General features: G+C 45.7%; 2 protein-coding genes across 3 annotated transcripts in view; one reads left to right on the plus strand and one right to left on the minus strand.

Moving 5' to 3' along the window:
• klhdc8b (kelch domain containing 8B) overlaps positions 1 to 19,494 on the minus strand; it is a gene marked incomplete at its 3' end in the record, with an annotated part of 357,262 nt that overhangs the window by 14,099 nt on the left and 323,669 nt on the right. The gene's annotated exons all lie outside the window — the stretch shown is intronic.
• On the plus strand, positions 10,552 to 14,019 carry LOC307037820 (uncharacterized protein). Of its 2 annotated transcripts, XM_079678967.1 has the most exons (6): positions 10,552 to 12,627; positions 12,796 to 12,880; positions 13,047 to 13,162; positions 13,250 to 13,371; positions 13,517 to 13,590; positions 13,886 to 14,019. In XM_079678967.1, the coding sequence occupies exon 1, from the start codon at positions 11,508 to 11,510 to the stop codon at positions 12,621 to 12,623; it is 1,116 nt and encodes a 371-aa protein (XP_079535093.1). In that variant the 5' UTR covers positions 10,552 to 11,507; the 3' UTR covers positions 12,624 to 12,627; positions 12,796 to 12,880; positions 13,047 to 13,162; positions 13,250 to 13,371; positions 13,517 to 13,590; positions 13,886 to 14,019. The 2 variants fall into 2 exon arrangements, with proteins under 2 accessions (XP_079535093.1, XP_079535092.1); XM_079678966.1 differs by lacking the exon at positions 13,047 to 13,162 and having other exon boundaries at positions 13,250 to 14,019.

Below are 19,494 nucleotides of genomic sequence, written 5' to 3' on the forward strand. Positions count from 1 at the left end.
AGGGCCTTTTTAACCATTTTCGGTGGCCGAATATTCGGTGCATCCCTATTTATTAGTAACTTGAAGTAACTTGAAGCATCTTAAAAACACAAATATATTTGTAACAAACCTCTGAGGGAGGAAGGATCAGGCTGGGTCTTAAGGGCAAAACAACACGGTGAACTACAGTTGGCATAAAATGAGGCAGCTGTGGATAAGATGGATGCAAATAAACATATTTCATTTAGTTAATTTAATTCCAATATTTCAAGATTGTTCTGCTTCTTGAAAATATTGACACCGAGATCTGCCTGCAGAGATTTCTTTATACTATTGGAAAAAAAGTGTCATATGAATTAATTTATCTCCAAAATCGTGCTTTGTGACCTTGAACCTACATTTGTTTATAGTTTGATTCCAATTGGAAATGTGTCCTTCATCTTGAGATATTCCCTCGAGGCGTTCTTGAGATATGGCATTCAGACACATAATATTTTATTAAAATTGCTTTTTCGACTGGAAAATCGCTTGCTACATGCTGCTATAAAAGCCCACAAAACTATTTTTGTTTTGCCCATTCTCTCCTCACTTAACCAGGTTTTCCGCTGGATCCGCTGGTGCAACATAAAGCATTAAAAGGTCTCTCTCCCTCTGCAATTCTTTATCTGGCTCTCTGATAGAGTATTTATTCCCCTCTTCTCTGCAACTGGATTTGCAGCACGGACAGGCAGTGGGTGTTTCTCAATGTCGAGGATGCTTGCTTGGTGGCACATGTCTTCTGAGTCACTTGCTTCAGAAGCGAGGCAAGAATCCTTCCTAGCCTCGGAAAACGAAGAATGGTGGAACAGGCTAACAGGTGTGCGTCATATGCGAGGCCCCACCTTAAATGGAGCGTGATTTCCGCCAAAGATTGGGAAATTGGTACGTGCGCAAAGCATTGTTGGGATTTTAAGACAGCGGAGTCTACGCATGTGCAGCCTCGAAATTTCTCGCTACAAAGTACCCCGGCCTCGGTAGAATTCCAAGTATGCTGGACATTGGAACAGTCCTTCGGCGGCACTTGATGACGTAGTATGCTTGAAATAGTGGCTCTGAAGCAGCCTTCCTGGACATTGAGAAACACCCAGATAATCACATCCACTTACTGAGCCCATTCCCCCCACACACACACGCACACACACACACACACACACACACACACACACACACACACACACACACACACACACACACACACACACACACACACACACACACACACACACACACACACACACACACACACACACACACACACACACGTATGTAGAGCTTGCCGCATTGCAGGTTTGATGGATAGCACTCTACTATTGATTAGGAGATCCATGCACCCCAGAAGGGGGGTCTGGGGGGATTCTCCCCCAGGAGATTTTTTGAGATACTAACATATTAACTACTCATTCTGGTACACTCTGAGAAGAAAATAAATAAATCTATTACTACCCGACATATTAATAATATTTTATGCCATTGTTTGTTTTTCACATTGTTCTGACAGCTTGCTGCTCCACACAGAGAGAAGAGTTTGTGTGAATTACTTTAAATTGTGGGTAAGGGTAGATAGCCCCCATTGTTCTGTGAACCTGTCAATCATCAAACCGGGGGTCATATTTCATTATGTGTTCATTTGTATACGAAGTTGTACCCATGGATGTATAAAGAATAGTTATACCGCAAAGTTATTCTCTTCTCCGTGGGGACTTCCGGCAACAATCTTGATTCTGATTGGCCAGAAGACTCGAAAAAACCTAAGCAAAGATGTTTTATTGAGAAGATGATCACTACGTGACAGAAGTTCTCATTCATAACACTCCGTTCGATGTCTCACTATGGGATGCGCCTCAACGCGTATGCAAACCGAAGCATCAATCTCATTACGCCAATCCTGATTGGTTGGTGATCTTGACGTCTACATCAGGGAATCCACCCAACCTATAAGTAGCTTGCGCTACGACGCAGCGTCATTCAAACACCTCTTCTCGCTTCGTAGCACATCTCAAAATATCAGTAGCCGGGCTAGCTTAACTGTCCACAGACTGAACCACAAGCTAACTTTTGGTCGACGGGCGCTTGCCGGCTACCCTTGCTTTGCAAGAAGATTGAATTGAATATTAACACACCGGTTAATATTGAAATCTGCCACGCCGTTTTTTCTTTCGGAATAACGGTAAGGTTTTGATTTTTCTTCTAACGGTAACGTACCTGTTACTAGTTTATCCCTCCACGCCGACACCCCGGCGAGCGAGGACTGCTTCTTCTCTCCCTCACACCGGAGGAGACGGAGATAAAAGATATTAACACCAGTTAATATTTAAAAATCTGCCCGCCGTTTTTCCTTTCGGAATAACGATAAGGTTTAGATTTTTTCTTTCAAACGGTAACATACCTGTTACTAGTTTGTCCCTCCACTCCGACACCCCGGCTAACGAGGATGGACCCTTCTCTCCCTCACACCGGAGGCGACGGAGGCTGGGAGACTCGGCTCTGCGGCTGCGGGTTTAAGATTTTGAGCAAGGACTCACACCAGGTCTGCTCGTCCTGCCTTGGGCTGAAACACGCCCAGGAAGCTATCAATAACCCCGGTTCATGTGGGCATTGTGCCCGCTTCACCGCCAAGAGCCTCCGCCGACGGCTAGCGTGCCAAGCTAGCCTGTCGGGAAAGGACCCCCTCATGTCCGTTGATTTGCCGGCCGGCAATCGGGACATGGTGGCGACTGCCGCGAAGATTGAGCCCTGTGCTGTGTCAGGTTGGGGCTCAACAACGGCGGTAGCCGCGGAATCGGAGCCCCGCACCATGTCAGGCTGGGGCCCGGTGGCGGCAAGAGCCGCGAGAGCGGAGCCCCGCGCTGTGGCAAGCTGGGGCTCCCAACTGGACCTCACCATGGTTCCACCCGCGGAGGATGTCCTGGAGCTGGATTATATGGAGGAGGATGAAGAGGATACCTCTGAGTTCCTCATATCCGACTCGGATGAGAACAAAGATGACATCTTCGTTTCATCTGCTCAGGCTGCAAAGCCGGAGGCGATGTACGCTCCCCCGGGTGAAAGCACACCAGCTTCGCCCTGCCTCAGTATGGACTTGCAGGCCGTGTGCCAACGCGCTGCGTCCAGGCTGGACATCCCCTGGCCTGAAGTGGCCAAGGAGACTTCCAGGTCTCGCTATGAGGGGAAGAACTTTCCCCAAGCAGCAAGGATGAAGAGGCAACTTCTCCCAGTCTTTCCAGAGATGCTGGACGAGGTGTCGGTCTCGTGGAGAGACCGTCCTTTCAACAACAAGGCCCCAATCCAGGGTGCCTCCTCTTAGGACTGTGACGGCATGGAGAAACTCGGCCTGTTCCGCATGCCGCCCATGGAGCCGCTGGTGGCAGCCCACCTCCAACCGCGGCTGGCTTCGGCACCGAGCAGGAACCCCGCGCTATCGGCAAAGGCAGACCGCTTCCAGTCAGCAATGACCGAACGAGCCTATAAAGCCGCAGCTTTGTCCGCCAGGGCGCTCAACGTCTCCTTTTTGCTGACCGCCTACCAGGCGGAGCTCTGCGAGGACATGACGAACAAACCTGAGCCTGCCGTGTGGGAAAACATCGCAGCGATCATGGACATTTGCTTCCGTGTGCAGCGCTGTGCAGTCCAAGCCACGGGCAAAGCACTGGGCATAATGGTTGTACAGGAGAGAGCCAGGTGGCTTAACCTAAAGAACCTTCCAGACCGGGAAAAAGAGGACGTCTTGGACATGCCTATTGTTCCCGAGGGCATATTTGGCTCCGCTCTAGCTTCGATGAAGCAGCGGTGGGAATCCAAAAAGAAGGAGGATGAGGCTCTCCAGCTTTGTCTTCCCCGAAGGGTCCAGCCGCCGCCTTCAACGGCCCCGTGGCAGTCCTTCGCTCAGGCTGCCTCACGTCCTGCCCGTTTCAAGGTCCCGAAACAGCAGAGGTCACAGCCCGCCCCGGGTCTCCAGCCCAGACACGAGGCGAGGACGAGCTGGCCAAGAAAATCTCCGGTTCCGGCAGCAGCCACTCAGGCACAGCCGGACCAGACTTTCAGCCACCAGGCGAGGAAGAAGAAAAGGAAGCCTGACAGCCTCCTCTCCTCTCCTTGATAAAAGAGCTGGGAGTTCCCTGTTCTCCAGCTCCAGAACACGTTCCAGTGTTGGATGCTCATGTGTTTCCGGGGTGCAACCATGCTCCCATCTTCCCGCCGCCTCGAGTGATGTCAGAACGTCCTCCTCAAGTTCGCGCCGTGAGGGAAATGGACTTAACATCAAAGACAGCAAGCTCCGCTGCCTGTTTAAGTCACACAAACACATGTCATCACTATTGTCTTTTAATAAATCATTTTCCACTGTCGTTTCCAGGCTTAAAGCCAAGGGCGCAGTCAATAAAAATGAAAAGAAAAACAATAAACAGTCTGACGTCTACCCCCCTTCTAAGAGTGGCTGCTGCCTCTCTCAGAAGGCGGACGATGGACGGGGCTGTGAAGGCATCACCGCCACGCGCATGCGCAGTGTCGACCGGGGTTGTCAACCTGGGGTACCACCATGTTCAGACACTAGAGGGCCCCATAACACAACAAATAAAGACACAGAGGGCAGACGATAGGGATGTGACTTCTCCACTCGCTTTGAGAAGCGAAAAGTGGGGGATGCTCACAGATTCTGCTTGGGTTTTCAAGACAATAGCACGGGGCTACAGACTCCAATTTGCTGTCACCCCCCCTGACTTTTCGGGCATTCTGCATTCGCATGCCCGGGGATAGTCGGCCCATATTCTGGAGCAAGAGATTCTCTCGCTACTAGAAAAGAAGGCTATATCTATAATACCCTCCGAACAGAGTCAGAGCGGCTTTTATTCCAAGTATTTCCTCGTTCCCAAACGGGGAGGGAATGGAATTCGGCCTATACTAGATTTGAGTGCTCTGAACAAATATCTCAAAAGATACAAATTCAGAATGCTCACTCACACATCTCTGTTGCGTCTCGTGCGCCAAAACGATTGGTTCACATCAGTTGACCTGAAAGACGCGTATTTCCACATCCCAGTATATTATCCACACAGGAAATATCTGAGGTTCGCCTTTCAGGGTGTCTGTTACGAGTACAGAGTACTTCCCGGTCTGTCTCTCAGCCCACGAGTGTCTGTACGGTATACGGAAGCCGCGATAGCCCCGTTAAGACAACAGGGTATTCGCTTGGCAACTTATCTGGACGACTGGCTGCTTCTAGTACAGTCGGAGCAAGAGGCTATTACGCAGACGAATGTCCTCGTAAAACACCTGCTCGACCTGGGTTTTGTAATAAACACAGAAAATAGCATGTTGTCCCCAGCCTCGATTGTACTCTTCCTGGGCCTACGCCTGAATTCGGTGCCCTTCACAGCCCGCCTGTCAGCAGAGAGAGTGAAAGCCTTCAGGGCTTGCCTCGCTCATTTCCAGACACGCAAATATGTTCTCTTCAGATCACGTCTGCGTTTACTGGGGCTCATGGCGTCAGTCATCCTGGTGGTACGACTGGGACGCTTACACATGAGGGAGTTTCAGCGCTGGGTAGCTGCCCTCCGACTGGACCCCGCGCGCCATGGATGGTCACTGTGAAATGCGTAATGGCACTGCGCCACTGGCTGCACCCGACTTTTCTATTACGGGGCGTGCCTATGGGTGCTGTCCTATCGCGGAAGGTGGTCACCACAGACGCATGTCTGAGGGGCTAGGGGGGTATATACGAAGGCTGACGTGTGAGGGGTCTCTGGAGCAGAGACCTCCAGCGGTCACACATAAATTATCTGGAGCTTTTAGCGGTGTTCCTCACCCTGAAACGCTTTATGCCTTTTCTCAGAGGACATCATGTCCTCGTGAGGACAGACAACACGACCACAATATCGTATATAAACCGTCAAGGGGGTTTGCGTTCTCTTGAGTTACACATGCTGGTACGCAAACTGATCTTGTGGAGCTGCGGACGTCTCCTCTCTCTGAGAGCGACGCACGTACCAGGAGTGATGAACCTCGGGGCAGATCTGCTGTCCAGAGGTTCACCACTATATGCAGACTGGACTCTACATCCAATAATTGTGAGTCAGCTGTGGGTGCGTTACGGCCGGGCCGCGGTGGATCTGTTCGTATCAAAAGAAAACGCTCAATATCAGCTGTTCTTTTCAATGCGCGATTTACACGCAACGTTAGGCGTGGACGCGCTCGCGCACGTTTGGCCTCCGGTCCTTCTGTACGCTTTCCCACCCCTGGCTCTGATACCCCCAACTCTGGCCAGAGTGAGAGAACAATGCCACACACTGATCCTAATAGCTCCACACTGGCCTGCAATGTACTGGCTGGCGGAGATATATCAGCTGCTGTGCGGGCAGCCGTGGCAGCTCCCGCTACGCAGGGACATACTGTCTCAGGCGGGGGGGACGATTTTTCGCCCACACCCAGAGCGCTTGGCACTATGGGCCTGGCCCGTGAGTGGTATAACCTGAATACAGTGGGACTCCCTCAGAAGGTGATAAACACTATTCAGAGTGCAAGAGCTTCCTCCACCAGGTCCCTCTAGGACTGTAAGTGGAGAGTGTTCGAGGAGTGGTGCCTTGAAAAGGGACACATCTCTTTTCAATGTCCTGTCGGGGTGATTCTATCATTTCGACAGGACCTGATTGATAATCACAGAGCTTTCTCTACGATCAAAGTGTACTTGGCTGCTATTGCTGCATGCCATGTGGGCTTTGAGGGAAAGACGGCTAGCCAACATTCCTTGGTCTGCCGTTTTATGAAAGGGGCAAGCAGGCTCCTCCCTCTTTCCAGGTCATTGGTGCCCTTATGGGACTTGGCAGTGGTTTTAGATGGGCTCACTCAACCTCCATTTGAACCCCTGGAAGAAGCTGACATGAAACACCTGTCACTGAAGACAGTGTTGTTACTGGCTCTGGCATCTGCCAAGCGAGTCAGTGACATTCATGCGCTCTCTGTACATCCTTCATGCACTCTGTTTGCCCCGGGGCAAACGAGAGTGTTGCTGAAGCCCAACCCTGCCTTTGTACCTAAGGTGGTTGGCTCATGTACCCCCATTGACATTGAGGCATTTCCTCCGCCACTGTGTTCCTCTGAGGAACAGCGGCCGAATTTGCTGTGTCCAGTCCTTGCTTTACGCACCTATATGGACAGGTCAAAAGAGTTTCGATGCAATGACCAACTCTTTGTATCCTGGGCTAAACCTCATAAGGGCAAGCCTGTTACCAGGCAACGGCTCTCCCACTGGATTGTGGAAGCAATTGCTCTGGCTTATACGAGTCAGGGTTTGCAGGCACCAACGGGCCTGCGTGCTCATTCTACTTGTGGACTGGCTACATCCTGGGCTTTGTTCAAGGGTGTTTCCATCCAAGACATTTGTGCAGCGGCGAGCTGGTCCTCACCGCTCACTTTTGTCCGCTTTTACAGGCTAGATGTCTCTGCTCCAAGTGTGGCCTGCGCAGTGCTGGTTCCCGTGTTGAGACAGGGTTCTACCTGTTAAGTTCTGGTTGTTTTGGTGATTTTCGAGATAAGCATGTCTAGCAGTACAGGAGTTTCAATATCCCATAGTGAGACATCGAACGGAGTGTTATGAATGAGAACTATAGGTTACTTACGTAACCCCAGTTCTCAGAGTAACATGAAGTGAGATGTCTCACCAGACGGCCCTTCTTGCTAAGGCGAAGCGAGAAGAGGTGCTTATTTTGAATGAAGCTGCGTCGTAGCGCAAGCTACTGATAGGGTGGGTGGATTCCCTGACGTAGACGTCAAGATCACCAGCCAATCAGGATTGGCGTAATGAGATTGATGCTTCTGTTTGCATACGCGTTGAAGCGCATCCCATAGTGAGACATCTCACTTCATGTTACTCTGAGAACTGGGGTTACGTAAGTAACCTATAGTTTTCAAAACCGTTTATGTTCCCCGGTACTTCCAGTCCAACGCCTACTGCATGCACAGCGTTAGAACATCGGGCCTTCAAAATAAAAGTCTGGCTTTTTTTCCACATAAAAAAAGAAAGAAAAACAAATTCCATTTATTTTTTCTTCACTCACACATCTGCGTCCCACCTCAAAACACCAGTTGAGAACCACTGATGTAGGGGTTATGCAAAGGAATCGGAGAAAACAATGCAACCTATAGGACTTACTCAACTTCCTGTCTGCGCAGCGATAAGCGTATGTGTTCCCGCATGACATTTAATAAACCACATACACTTCCAGAGACAGAGAAGGAAGTCAGCATGAGCTCAATGAAGATTTGATGAAGACAACTGTTTTAAAGAGTACCTGACCTCCCTTTATATTAATAGAATATAGCTCATTGTGAGCTAATGAATGTTTCGATGCTAAACAACGTCAAAATGAAAACGTTTTCATTGGTCCCTCTTCTTTAGAGAAGACCAGGAAATGATGGATACACGGATTGTGTTAAAATCAATAGGCACGCAATGACTCTAAATAATAATGATCACGCCACCAAACACAGATTAAAACTAAAGTAACAAGCCTGTTTTGAAAATGTAAGAAGTTGAAAATACAGGTATTTGTGTTAAAAATGTAAGAAGTAAAAGTATAAAGTTGTCAGAAAATAAGTAGAGGAGTAAAGTATTGATACCAGAAAAATGTACTCAGTACAGTAACAAAGTATTTATACTGCACTACTTCCCACCTCTGCCAGGCAGTGATACCATATATTATGATGCTCTCCAACCAGGGGTGGACTGGCCATCTGGCATACCGGGCATCGTCCCGGCATGCCGTTGACCCAATGTGGGCCGGTCCGCAATGTTTTTTTCCTTTTCTTTTTTTCCCCTCTAAATTCCCTCCAATTGGGCCGGCCAATTGGCTACAGAGGGCTAGCAGTGTGTTGCCAGCATCGACACATATTATTGGTCTATTGTTTGTCATTGTCAATCAATCATGGGCTGACAGGCTCAGAGAGCCCTGACAGTGCTGTCAATCACAACACAAACCAGGGTGGGGCGGGACCTCATGGCATGGGTGGGAGTCGCGGGACGGGCTGTTGCTGAGCTGAAAATGGATAAGCAGAAGAAACGCCCGGGTGTCGCTGAAAAACTGCGACTTAAAAAGCTGAAGTCTCTGGAGGTGGAGGCTGCTAAATATTCTAAATTGACGGACCTATTTGGTGCCGTGGTCACCGCCCCAGCAGGTGCTGCTGCGCCGGGAGACGAGCGAGTGGAGGCATACATGGTAAGTAACGTTAGCCTGGGGCTGGCTAGGCTACATTTTTGAGACATGTCCAAAAAAAAGTAGAAAATGTTTTTACATTGAATGTGATGTGACCTAATTAACTGCATAGTCCTACTTGTGACAACATATTAGCCCAGAGTTGAAGGGCTGTGAATGTTGGTAGTTGTGATTGATTTTGTTTAAATATGCCAAATTGTGATATGGGTTTTTATTGTTCAGAGGATTTAGCTAGGCTAGCTAAGAGCTGCTAACGTCAGCGGTTTCTTGTAGCCATAGCAACAGTAAACGTTCACATGGACCAACGAGCTGTAAGTAGAGATGAAGCTGCAGAATCAAGCTGTATTGTAAATACAGATGAGATACTTTGAATTTTAGCACAAAATATAAGTAAACCTATAGGAAATAATTAGATTAATTTGCAATATTTGCCATTAAATGTATTGTAATCTTTCAATTCATTTATTGTTTACTGAGGTGATAACTATTTCATAATTTGTGTGTAACTTTAATTTCTGTGTAAATGTGTTACTTTTACTGTAGTTTTCAAATGGCTGTGTATAGTGCTGTCTTGAGCATTTTCAGGTTTTGTCACAAAGATCTTACTTTTTTGCATTGGAAAACACTAAGTGTCATAATGAAAACATGGCAAAGCCACTAGTGTTGTTACGCTCGCGAATGTTTCGTTCAATATGAACTAATCTTTTATCTTGTACATTATTCTGTGGTTTTGAGTTATTTCCCCATCCAATGATAAATGCTTTCCCTATGTCCAGCCCAGACAGGTTCAGGGCAAGTCCAGCTGGTCAGTTCAGGGAGAGAGCCAGACCAATTCAGGCAGCCCAAAGACTGCACCACCTGAGAGGGAAAAGGCTGTAGAGAGTGAGGAGTATGTATGCCCAAAGACAGGATCACCTGAGAGGGAAAAGGCTGGAGAGAGTGAGGAGTGTGTCAGCCCAAAGACAGGATCACCTGAGAGGGAAACAGCTGTTGAGAGCTATGAGTGTGCCAGTCAAATAACAGATTTTTTTTCACAACCTGATTAGAGAAATCTCCAGTCATTTTTAAATTACCATCCTCAGCAAAAAAGTAGCAATCCAGTGGTGCAGAAAGTGTTCTGTAGCAGAGACGGCACCAGTAGAAGGTGCCTGATGTACTGTCCAGAGCGTCACATGCTGTATTGTTTCATCTGCATGGCATTCGGTAAGAGAACTGATAGCAGTCTGTTCATCAGTGGAATGTCAGATTGGAGGCATATACACCAGCGCACAGAGGAGCATGAGAGAAGCAGTGGACACAGAAACTGTGCTGAAGCTTATCTCTTGAAATCCACCAGTGCTGATATCAGCAGTGTGTTTGGTGGCAGTCAGATGTCGGCGCACAGAGAGCAGGTCAGAAAGAGACGGCAGGTTTTGGAGCGCATCATAGATATCATCAAGGTTCTTGGGAAGAGGGGGCTTGCATACAGGAGGTCAGAAAATGAGGCAGCATATACTCTGGAAGACCACACATTTGATCATGGTAATTTCTTGGAACTCATACTTCTACTGGGGAAGTATGATTTCTGTTTAAAAGAGCACCTGGACAGCTGCATTGAGAACAGCAAAAAGTTGCATTTGTCTGGTGGCACGAGAGGCAGAGGTTCTCTTGTAACTTTACTCTCCAAAACCACAGTCAACTCAGTGATAGATGCAATTCACCATCTGATTCAAGAAAACATCTCCAGTGATATCAAGAAAGCAGGAATGTTTTCAGTGCAGCTGGAAACAACACAGGACATCACCTCTCAGGATCAATGCTCTATAATTATGAGGTATGTTACTGATGTTGTTCATGAGAGGCTTGTTGCAGTGCTGAAGTGCAGTTCATCCACTGGACAGGCCTTTGTCAACATGCTGTCAGAGGTTCTGGACAAAATGGGCCTCAGCAAGACCATGTGCATTGGAAATGCGACTGATGGGGCATCAAACATGCAAGGCCAATACAAAGGATTCTCCTCACTATTGTCTGCACAATCTCCAAACCAGGTGCATGTATGGTGCTACGCACATGTACTAAATCTGGTGCTTGCAAACACAACCCAGATTGTTATTGAGAGTGGGTCCCTGTTTGCGCTCCTCAATGGCATTGCGGTATTCATCAAAGAGTCATATAAAAGGATGAATGTGTGGGAAGAGTCAGGCCGAAACAAGAGACGTAGACGTCTTGCTCCTATTGGCGAGACACGCTGGTGGGCCAAGCATGAGGCCCTGAAGAAGGTGTTTGGCTCCTTTGGAAAACCGGAAGATGGTTCTGTACGTTGATGTGCTGTTGACATTATCAGCTATACAGAAACAGGCAACAGTGAAACCATGTATCCGTGTCATTGCCAGAGGATATGCAGAGTCATTGCTCAAGTATGAGACGATCTTGACGGCTCAAATCTTCCTCCGCATATTTGAACATACCTCTCCATTGTCTAAATACCTTCAGACGGCAGGATTGGACATCCTCTCTGCTCACAGAATGGTGGCATCGACACAGGATACGCTGAAAAGCTTGGGAAGAGATTTTGAATCTGTAAAAAAAGCAGCAGACACATTTGTCAACTGGACAAACACAGAAATCCAAGAGAGAGATGACACGGACATTGAAGTGGAGGCCACACTGCCACAAAAGAGGAGGAGGATGAAGAAAGTCTTGCCTGGAGAGATGGCTCAGGATGAGACCCTGGATGATGCAGAAAAATCCTATGAGGTGAATGTGCATAAACGGATCATGGACACAGCAATTGAAGCCATTCATAGGCGCTTTTTAACACACGGAAATCTATATGCTGACTTGGCATGTCTGGATCCCAGAAACTTCCCTCAGCTCTGCACCAGTGCTCTTCCCCAGTCTGCCCTCCAAGACTCAAGCAAGTGCTTGCAAGGATTTGACAGCAGAGCAACCAAGGAAAATATGCAGGCCGAGTTGAAAAGCTTTGCACTCCAGTGGAACAGGCTGAAGGCATCCCCATTGGCAGAGTACAAAGCAAGAACAGTAGAAGATGGATCAGGTGGTGAGGAGGACAACACAGAAGAGGTTGAGATAACTCCCATAAGCTGTTGCTCCTGCAAAGAATGCCCTCTGTGCTGCTACCAGATACTTCGCCGTTTCAACATGCTAACAGATGCATACCCTGTCCTAGGCCTTGCTTATAAATACCTGCTTACATTATCCCTCACACAGGTGGCTTGTGAGCGCACATTTTCAATTTTGAAGTTTATTAAAAAGAGACTCAGAAGCACCCTCTCATCTGATAAATTGGAGGCATTTATGTTGATGGCCACAGAGAAAGACATCCTCATGTCCTTGGACTCTGACTCTGTGATAGACAGACTTGCAGAGAAGAGTGAGCTGCTTAAAAAGCTGGTCCACTGATAAGGTGAGAAATATTTAATATGATTGTTATTATCACACATCACACATTATGGATGTAGTAATTCATTATTTGTCATTTTAATGATGCTTTTCAGAAGTTGTATTGTGCTTATGTGTTGATCCTTAATGGTGTGATCATGTACACTAAATTATCAATTATTCTCCATTACAGGTTGTTCTGATATATTTGAGGAGTCGTTCTCCCTCTGTTCTATACGTGGACTTGTTCTCTCATTTGGGACCATTGTTAGAATTTGGTAAGTTTATTATGTATTTTTTAATGTTGTATAAATTCATACTTCATCATTTTAAAAAAGTTCTGAAAGAAACGCACATCCCAAAAGTTTTCAACTCTAGGTGCAGGACAGAGGAAAACATTTTATTTATTTTTCAGACTTAATAATGTATCCGATTCCCTCTCAGGTTGACCACTTGACATGTGAGAGCTTTAGGAGTTGTTCCCCCTCCGTCCATTTTCAAGGATTTGCTCCCTTACTGCCTCCACTTCACCACTTTTTGAGAAGTCTATGATTTTTTGAGTATGTCATGTGTCTTATAATGTTATATGAATTCATACTTGATTTGTGATGATGAGAGACTTAATAATGTTTCCATGTCTCTTTTAGGTGGACCACCCTATATATGACAGCCTAATAAGTTGTTTTCCCTCTGTCCCCTTTTGAGGACCTGCTTTGTCTCCTCCATCATTCACTGGGCCACTTTTAGGTTCCTGAGCTTATTTCATGTGGTGAGAGGAATGCAATATGTGTATGTTTAAAGGTTATGTTTAAAGGTTTATGTGAAGAAACATACTATATGTGTTATAAAATGACAATTGGTAATTCATAAATGTCTCTTTATATTCTCTGCTACCATTATCTCCTGTCAAACAGGTTTTCCTGACCTGCTAGAAGTTCTTCTTGATGCTTGAGTCATAGATCATATCTGAGAGCTTCGTCTTGACTTTGTGAGTTTATTATGCAACTTGTTTTGTCTCAGATTGAAACAAAAGGTTTGATTATGATTATTTCCTGGCTGAAGATTTTCATATTGATGGTTTTAATTTCAAACATCTGCATATCTTTTAAGTTCAATTAACAGTTATGCAGGTAGGCCTTAGGGCTCTTTTGAGACTTAAGTCATCCTTCATGACGGATACATTTGTTCACTAAGTGTCACTACGTCACAAAAAGGCTACATGGCTACATATATTTGTCAGTACACAGATACTGAGTACAAGTTCTGTTTGCTGTTTCTTGCAGGTCACGAATTTGGTGAGGAGTGGAGCTGGCTGGCTGCGGACGAGGAAGTATAGAGCAATACATACTTGTGCACATACACGTATATGAGAATGCATATCTATTCAGACCTGTAACCCATGTCTTAGACTTTTCACACAGCTATGTATATACAGGACTGTCTCAGAAAATTAGAATATTGTGATAAAGTTCTTTATTTTCTGTAATGCAATTAAAAAAACAAAAATGTCATACATTCTGGATTCATTTCAAATCAACTGAAATATTGCAAGCCTTTTATTATTTTAATATTGCTGATTATGGCATACAGCTTAAGAAAACTCAAAAATCCTATCTCAAAAAATTAGAATAGTTCCTCATACCAAGTAAAAAAAAAAGATTTATAACAGCAAAACACAATCAAACATTTGAAAATGTCCATTAATGCACTCAGTACTTGGTTGGGAATCCTTTTGCACGGATTACTGCATCAATGCGGCGTGGCATGGAGGCAATCAGCCTGTGGCATTGCTGAGGTGTTATGGATGCCCAGGATGCTTCAATAGCGGCCTTTAGCTCATTAGCATTGTTGGGTCTGGTGTCTTTCAGCTTCTTCTTCACAATACCCCACATATTCTCTAGGGGGTTCAGGTCAGGGGAATTTGCAGGCCAATCGAGGACAGTAATGCCATGGTCAGTACACCAGTTACTGGTGGTTTTGGCACTGTGGGCAGGTGCCAGATCATGCTGGAAAATGAATTCCTCATCTCCATAGAGCTTTTCAGCAGACGGAAGCATGTAGTGCTCTAAAATCTCTTGGTACACAGCTGCATTTACTCTGGGCTTGATGAAACACAGTGGACCAACACCAGCAGCTGACATGGCTCCCCAAACCATCGCTGACTGTGGGAACTTCACACTGGATTTCAAGCAACTTGGATTTTGCTCCTCTCCAGCCTTTCTCCAGACTCTGGCGCCTTGACTTCCAAATGAAATACAAAACTTGCTTTCGTCTGAAAAGAGGACTTTGGACCACTGTGCAACTGTCCAGTGCTTCTTTTCCTTAGCCCAAGTCAGACGCCTCTTCCGTTGTCTTGAGTTCAGAAGTGGCTTGACCATGGGAATACGGCTATTGTAGCCCATTTCCCGGACACGTCTGTGAACAGTGACTTTTGATACCTGGACTCCAGCTTCAGTCCACTGTCTTTGAAGCTCCCCCAAATTCTGGAAGCGACTCTTCTTCACAATGCTGTTAAGGCTGCGGTCATCTCTCTTGGTTGTGCAGCGTTTCCTGCCACATTTCCCCCTTCCAACAGACTTTTTGTGGATGTGCTTTGAAACTGCACTCTGTGAACAGCTTGCTCTTTGAGAAATTTCTTTTTGTGTCTTACCCTCCTGATGGAGGGTGTCAATGACGGTCCTCTGGACAGCAGTCAGATCAGCAGTCTTCCCCATACTTGTGATTTAGTTTACTGAACCAAGCTGAGTGTTTTTCAAGGCTCAGGAAACCCTTGCAGGTGTTTCGAGTTAATTAGACGATTCAAGTGATTCGTTGAACACCCTACTAGTATACTTTTTCATGATATTCTAATATTTAGAGATAGGATATTTGAGTTTTCTTAAGCTGTATGCCATAATCAGCAATATTAAAATAATAAAAGGCTTGCAATATTTCAGTTGATTTGTAATGAATCCAGAATGTATGACATTTTTGTTTTTTTAATTGCATTACAGAAAATAAAGAACTTTATCACACTATTCTAATTTTCTGAGACAGTCCTGTATCTATATATTTTTTCCAATTCTCTATTTATGGTTTCATAATGAGTGAGTGAGTTTCAGCTCTAATGCTGTAATATGTTTCTATTTAGATTATTTGTCAGGATATTTTTTTGTTATTATTGTCCGAGTCTGGTTTTAACTAATAGGCCTACTGGGCTTACACCAAAAGATTTTCACAGTCACAGACTAAAAACTGAAAGGGTAGCATAAGGGTTCTTCCCGTTAGTCTTGTCCCACCCCTAGTCATGACATAACTTCTGTTGTGATTTGACACTATAATGAATAAAGATTGATTGATATAGCTGTCAATTTTAGTCCTTGAGTTCATAGTTAAGTGCTTTATTTGTTAACTGCTATCAATGAATATGACTCTCCTTTGTAGTATGCATGAGAGAAGATGCCGCAAGTTTAGTGGACTTCTATGTAGTGTCCGCTGATAATGTAGTGGGCTGGTCTGGACAGAAAATGCCAGGGCTGAATTTTTGTCCCAGTCCACCCCTGTCTCCAACACTGCATGGTAAAACAGTAACATGAACCTCTGCTCGACTCCGTGAGCCCTGAGTCTACGCAAACAATATAACCGCCGTTGACATCTAGAGCACAGACCTTCAACATGGACCCTCCAGCTGAGTGTACTATCTAGATGAACACCAGGGTACTTATAGGAGCTGACGTGAGATATGGGTTCATTGTGGATAACCACTGGCCTAAGGTCACCCACTGCCTTTGGGTCCCACACCATCTCCTCTGTCTTCATCACATTCAGCACAAGATGGTTAAAATCACACCATTGCTCTCTTTCAGTGTGCTAAGCCGATGGACTGCTGCCTTTGTGCATAAAGCCAAGGATGGCAGTATCATCTGAGAATTTGATAATATTGTTCTCGGGGTTGATTGTTGTGCAGTCGTTTGTGTACAGTGCGAAGAGGGCCGTGGAGCTCATTGTGTGTTAATACATATATTTATGTTAGACTCCAGACAGAATGTAACACATTACCTGCAAATACACCACATCTTATAGAATCCTACTTGAGAGAGATCCATGGAAAGCATGTGACTCAACCATAGAGCATAATCTCAATTAATGTGCTTCTGTACTCACATTTGCTATTTTGAGTGCATACGAGTGTCTGAATGAGATGGTGAAATGGCTGAGTTCGGAAAGCTGGACGCTATCGCCATCTCTACGTAATGGAAGCCGCGCGACCAAACGCATTTGCCATCGCAGCTGGGTATTTGGCATTACAACTAAAAGTTATACAGACTTGTTTGTAAGCCGTTCGCTAACACAATTCCTGCAACACATCCTTAGTCCGTCAAAATGTGCCAACTGCATGCGTTGGCAGTGAAGGACATGCAGTGTACCCATGGAAGTGTTTGAATTGAGACACAGTCCTGGTGTAGGTGTAGGTGTAGATTCAGTGAAGGCGTGAACATTTGTAAAAAAGCAAACGGTAAATGTAGACTCAGGTTTTAACACCCTGGTTCTTGGCAATAATCATTTTAAGTTGATTTATATATATTAGAACATAGGAATAATATACACACCAACTATTTGTATCTCCTAATAATGTACATTAATAGTCTGATCTGATGAAATATGTGTTTTCTAAAGCCTCCTTTCCATTGCCTTATTCAGCTCAACTCTCTTAAAACAATTATTTTTGGGTTTTCAATCAGAAGCAAAAGGTTGCCGATAGTACCTTGTGCTGTTGTTGGTACTAACTAGGTTAAGGTTCAAAGCAAGCTGAGAAGATGGTAGGGTTAAACACTTCAGACCACTGATTAGTCAGGGAGAACTTCACTTGCGCAAAAAAGGACTTTCTGCAGCACAAAGCTACCCTCTAAAGATATGGTAATTTTGAATTAATTCAACACAGGATTACCAGGATTTCACAACATGTCACTGTATTATTTCATAGTAAAATACTGTATTCAGACCATCCACTGTGATAACACAACAAATTAAGTGATTTTATTGCTTTTATTGCTCTTGCTTGGCTTTAAATACTAATTTCTTTCTTTGGTGCAGGTTTTACTTAAATTGAAAGGGGCACCGCTGCATGTGCCTTAAAATAAACGATGCAACATATAAATCTATGTCAAATTGAAATTGTTGTCTTGGCTTATTGTTTTCAGCTGCTTCCTTGGCATTAATCCTGAGACGGGCTCAAAAGCCAAAAAGAGGCATGGCAATTTAAACCCCATGTCAGCACATTCTTCAGAAAGATTGTTGACTTTGAGTGGATTTCTGTGTAGACATGTGTTACGTGCTCCCCTCCTTTTTTTCTTTCTTTCTCCCTGCTGCCCAGGTGCACCTGGTCTGCCCCTGGCTCCGCCTCTGCCCAGGTGCACCCATACTTCCAACCTTGAGACCTCAGAAATCGGGAGCTTTTCAAAACTGCCGTGGGGGGGGGGGGGGGGTGCTAGTGGATCGCCGGAGCTGTATTAGATTAACATTAGCATGCTTACTGGAGTTGTAAGTGCACTGTCTTGATAGAGCATATGTGTGGGCTGGACCTGTATTATACAGGAAAGGAGTGAGCAGAGGGTGGAGTTGTCGATTCTTGTTTTGTTTTCTGTGACTATTTTCCTCACCCTCTCAGACTTTCAGTTGCGCGTGCTGCTAAAGAGACGCGCTACCATGGAAACCAAACAATAGTGTAGCTGTATTAAAGTCTGAGTGGAAACAGTCCTGAGTAAATCTGATTTTGTCAGAAATCGGGAGAAGGCAATGAAATTGGGAGTCTCCCGCGAAAATCGGGAGGGTTGGCAAGTATGGGTGCACCTGGTCTGCCCCTTGCTCCGCCTCTGCCCAGGTGCACCTGGTCTGTCCCTGGCTCCGCCTCTGCCCAGGTGTTCCAAATTCCACTCAGCCGTGTGTATATATAAAGAGAAGCTGGAGGAGAAGGATGTCTCGCCTATCCCAACGCTGGGAGACATTCTCCTTAGAATACCTCTTTGCCATTTTGAGCTGTAGGCCATATTTTTGAAGATGTGTTTATGTTTAGCCTGGAGGACCTGGTAGTCCAGTTTTTGCGGCTTTATTTTGTTTCCCATAGGGTTTATAATTGATTTCTGGTTAGGGGGGAAGCTCTGGGTCCTAGGGTCCGTGGTGTGGCTGACTCGGGTTCCCTCCTTCTGTTTGTCTCCTCTCCTCTTTCTCTGCTTTGATCTCTCAGACAAAAAGCACTTTCTTTCAAGATAAGATCCATTCTTCCTATTCCAATCCCCCAAAACTATTTTCCATCTTTTCCACCCACCTGGACTCCCCCAAAGCCCCTTCCCCCTCCTCCCTTCTTCCAAGCGACTTTGTTAACTACTTTGAAAAAAAGGTTGATGATATTCGTTTTTTTTTTCTGACTCACCTTTACTCACCGCTGGGTCAACAGACCCTCCCTTCACCCACACACTAACCTCCTTTTCCCCTCTCTCTCCAAGTGAGGTTCTTAACCTCATTACCTCTGCCCGTCCTACCACCTGTCCTCTGGACCCTATCCTCTCAAACCTCCTTCAAACTATCGCTCCTGATATTCTACCGTTTCTCACCCATTTCATCAACACTTCAACAACAACAGTCTCAAGGAGGCAAGAGTAAACCCTCTCCTAAAGAAACCCAGTCTCAACCCGTCCAATGTTATAAACTACAAGCCTGTCTCTCTCCTCCCGTTCCTGTCTAAAACACTTGAACGCGCTGTCTTTAAACAACTCTCCTGTTATCTCCATCAGAACAACCTTCTGGATCCGCACCAGTCTGGTTTCAAGGCAGGTCACTCAACAGAAACTGCCCTCCTCACTGTCTCTGAGGAACTGCACACGGCTAAAGCAGCCTCCCTCTCCTCTGTCATCAT

The sequence above is a fragment of the Notothenia rossii genome (genome assembly GCF_949606895.1).
Source record: "Notothenia rossii genome assembly, chromosome: 4".
Taxonomy (NCBI): domain Eukaryota; kingdom Metazoa; phylum Chordata; class Actinopteri; order Perciformes; family Nototheniidae; genus Notothenia; species Notothenia rossii.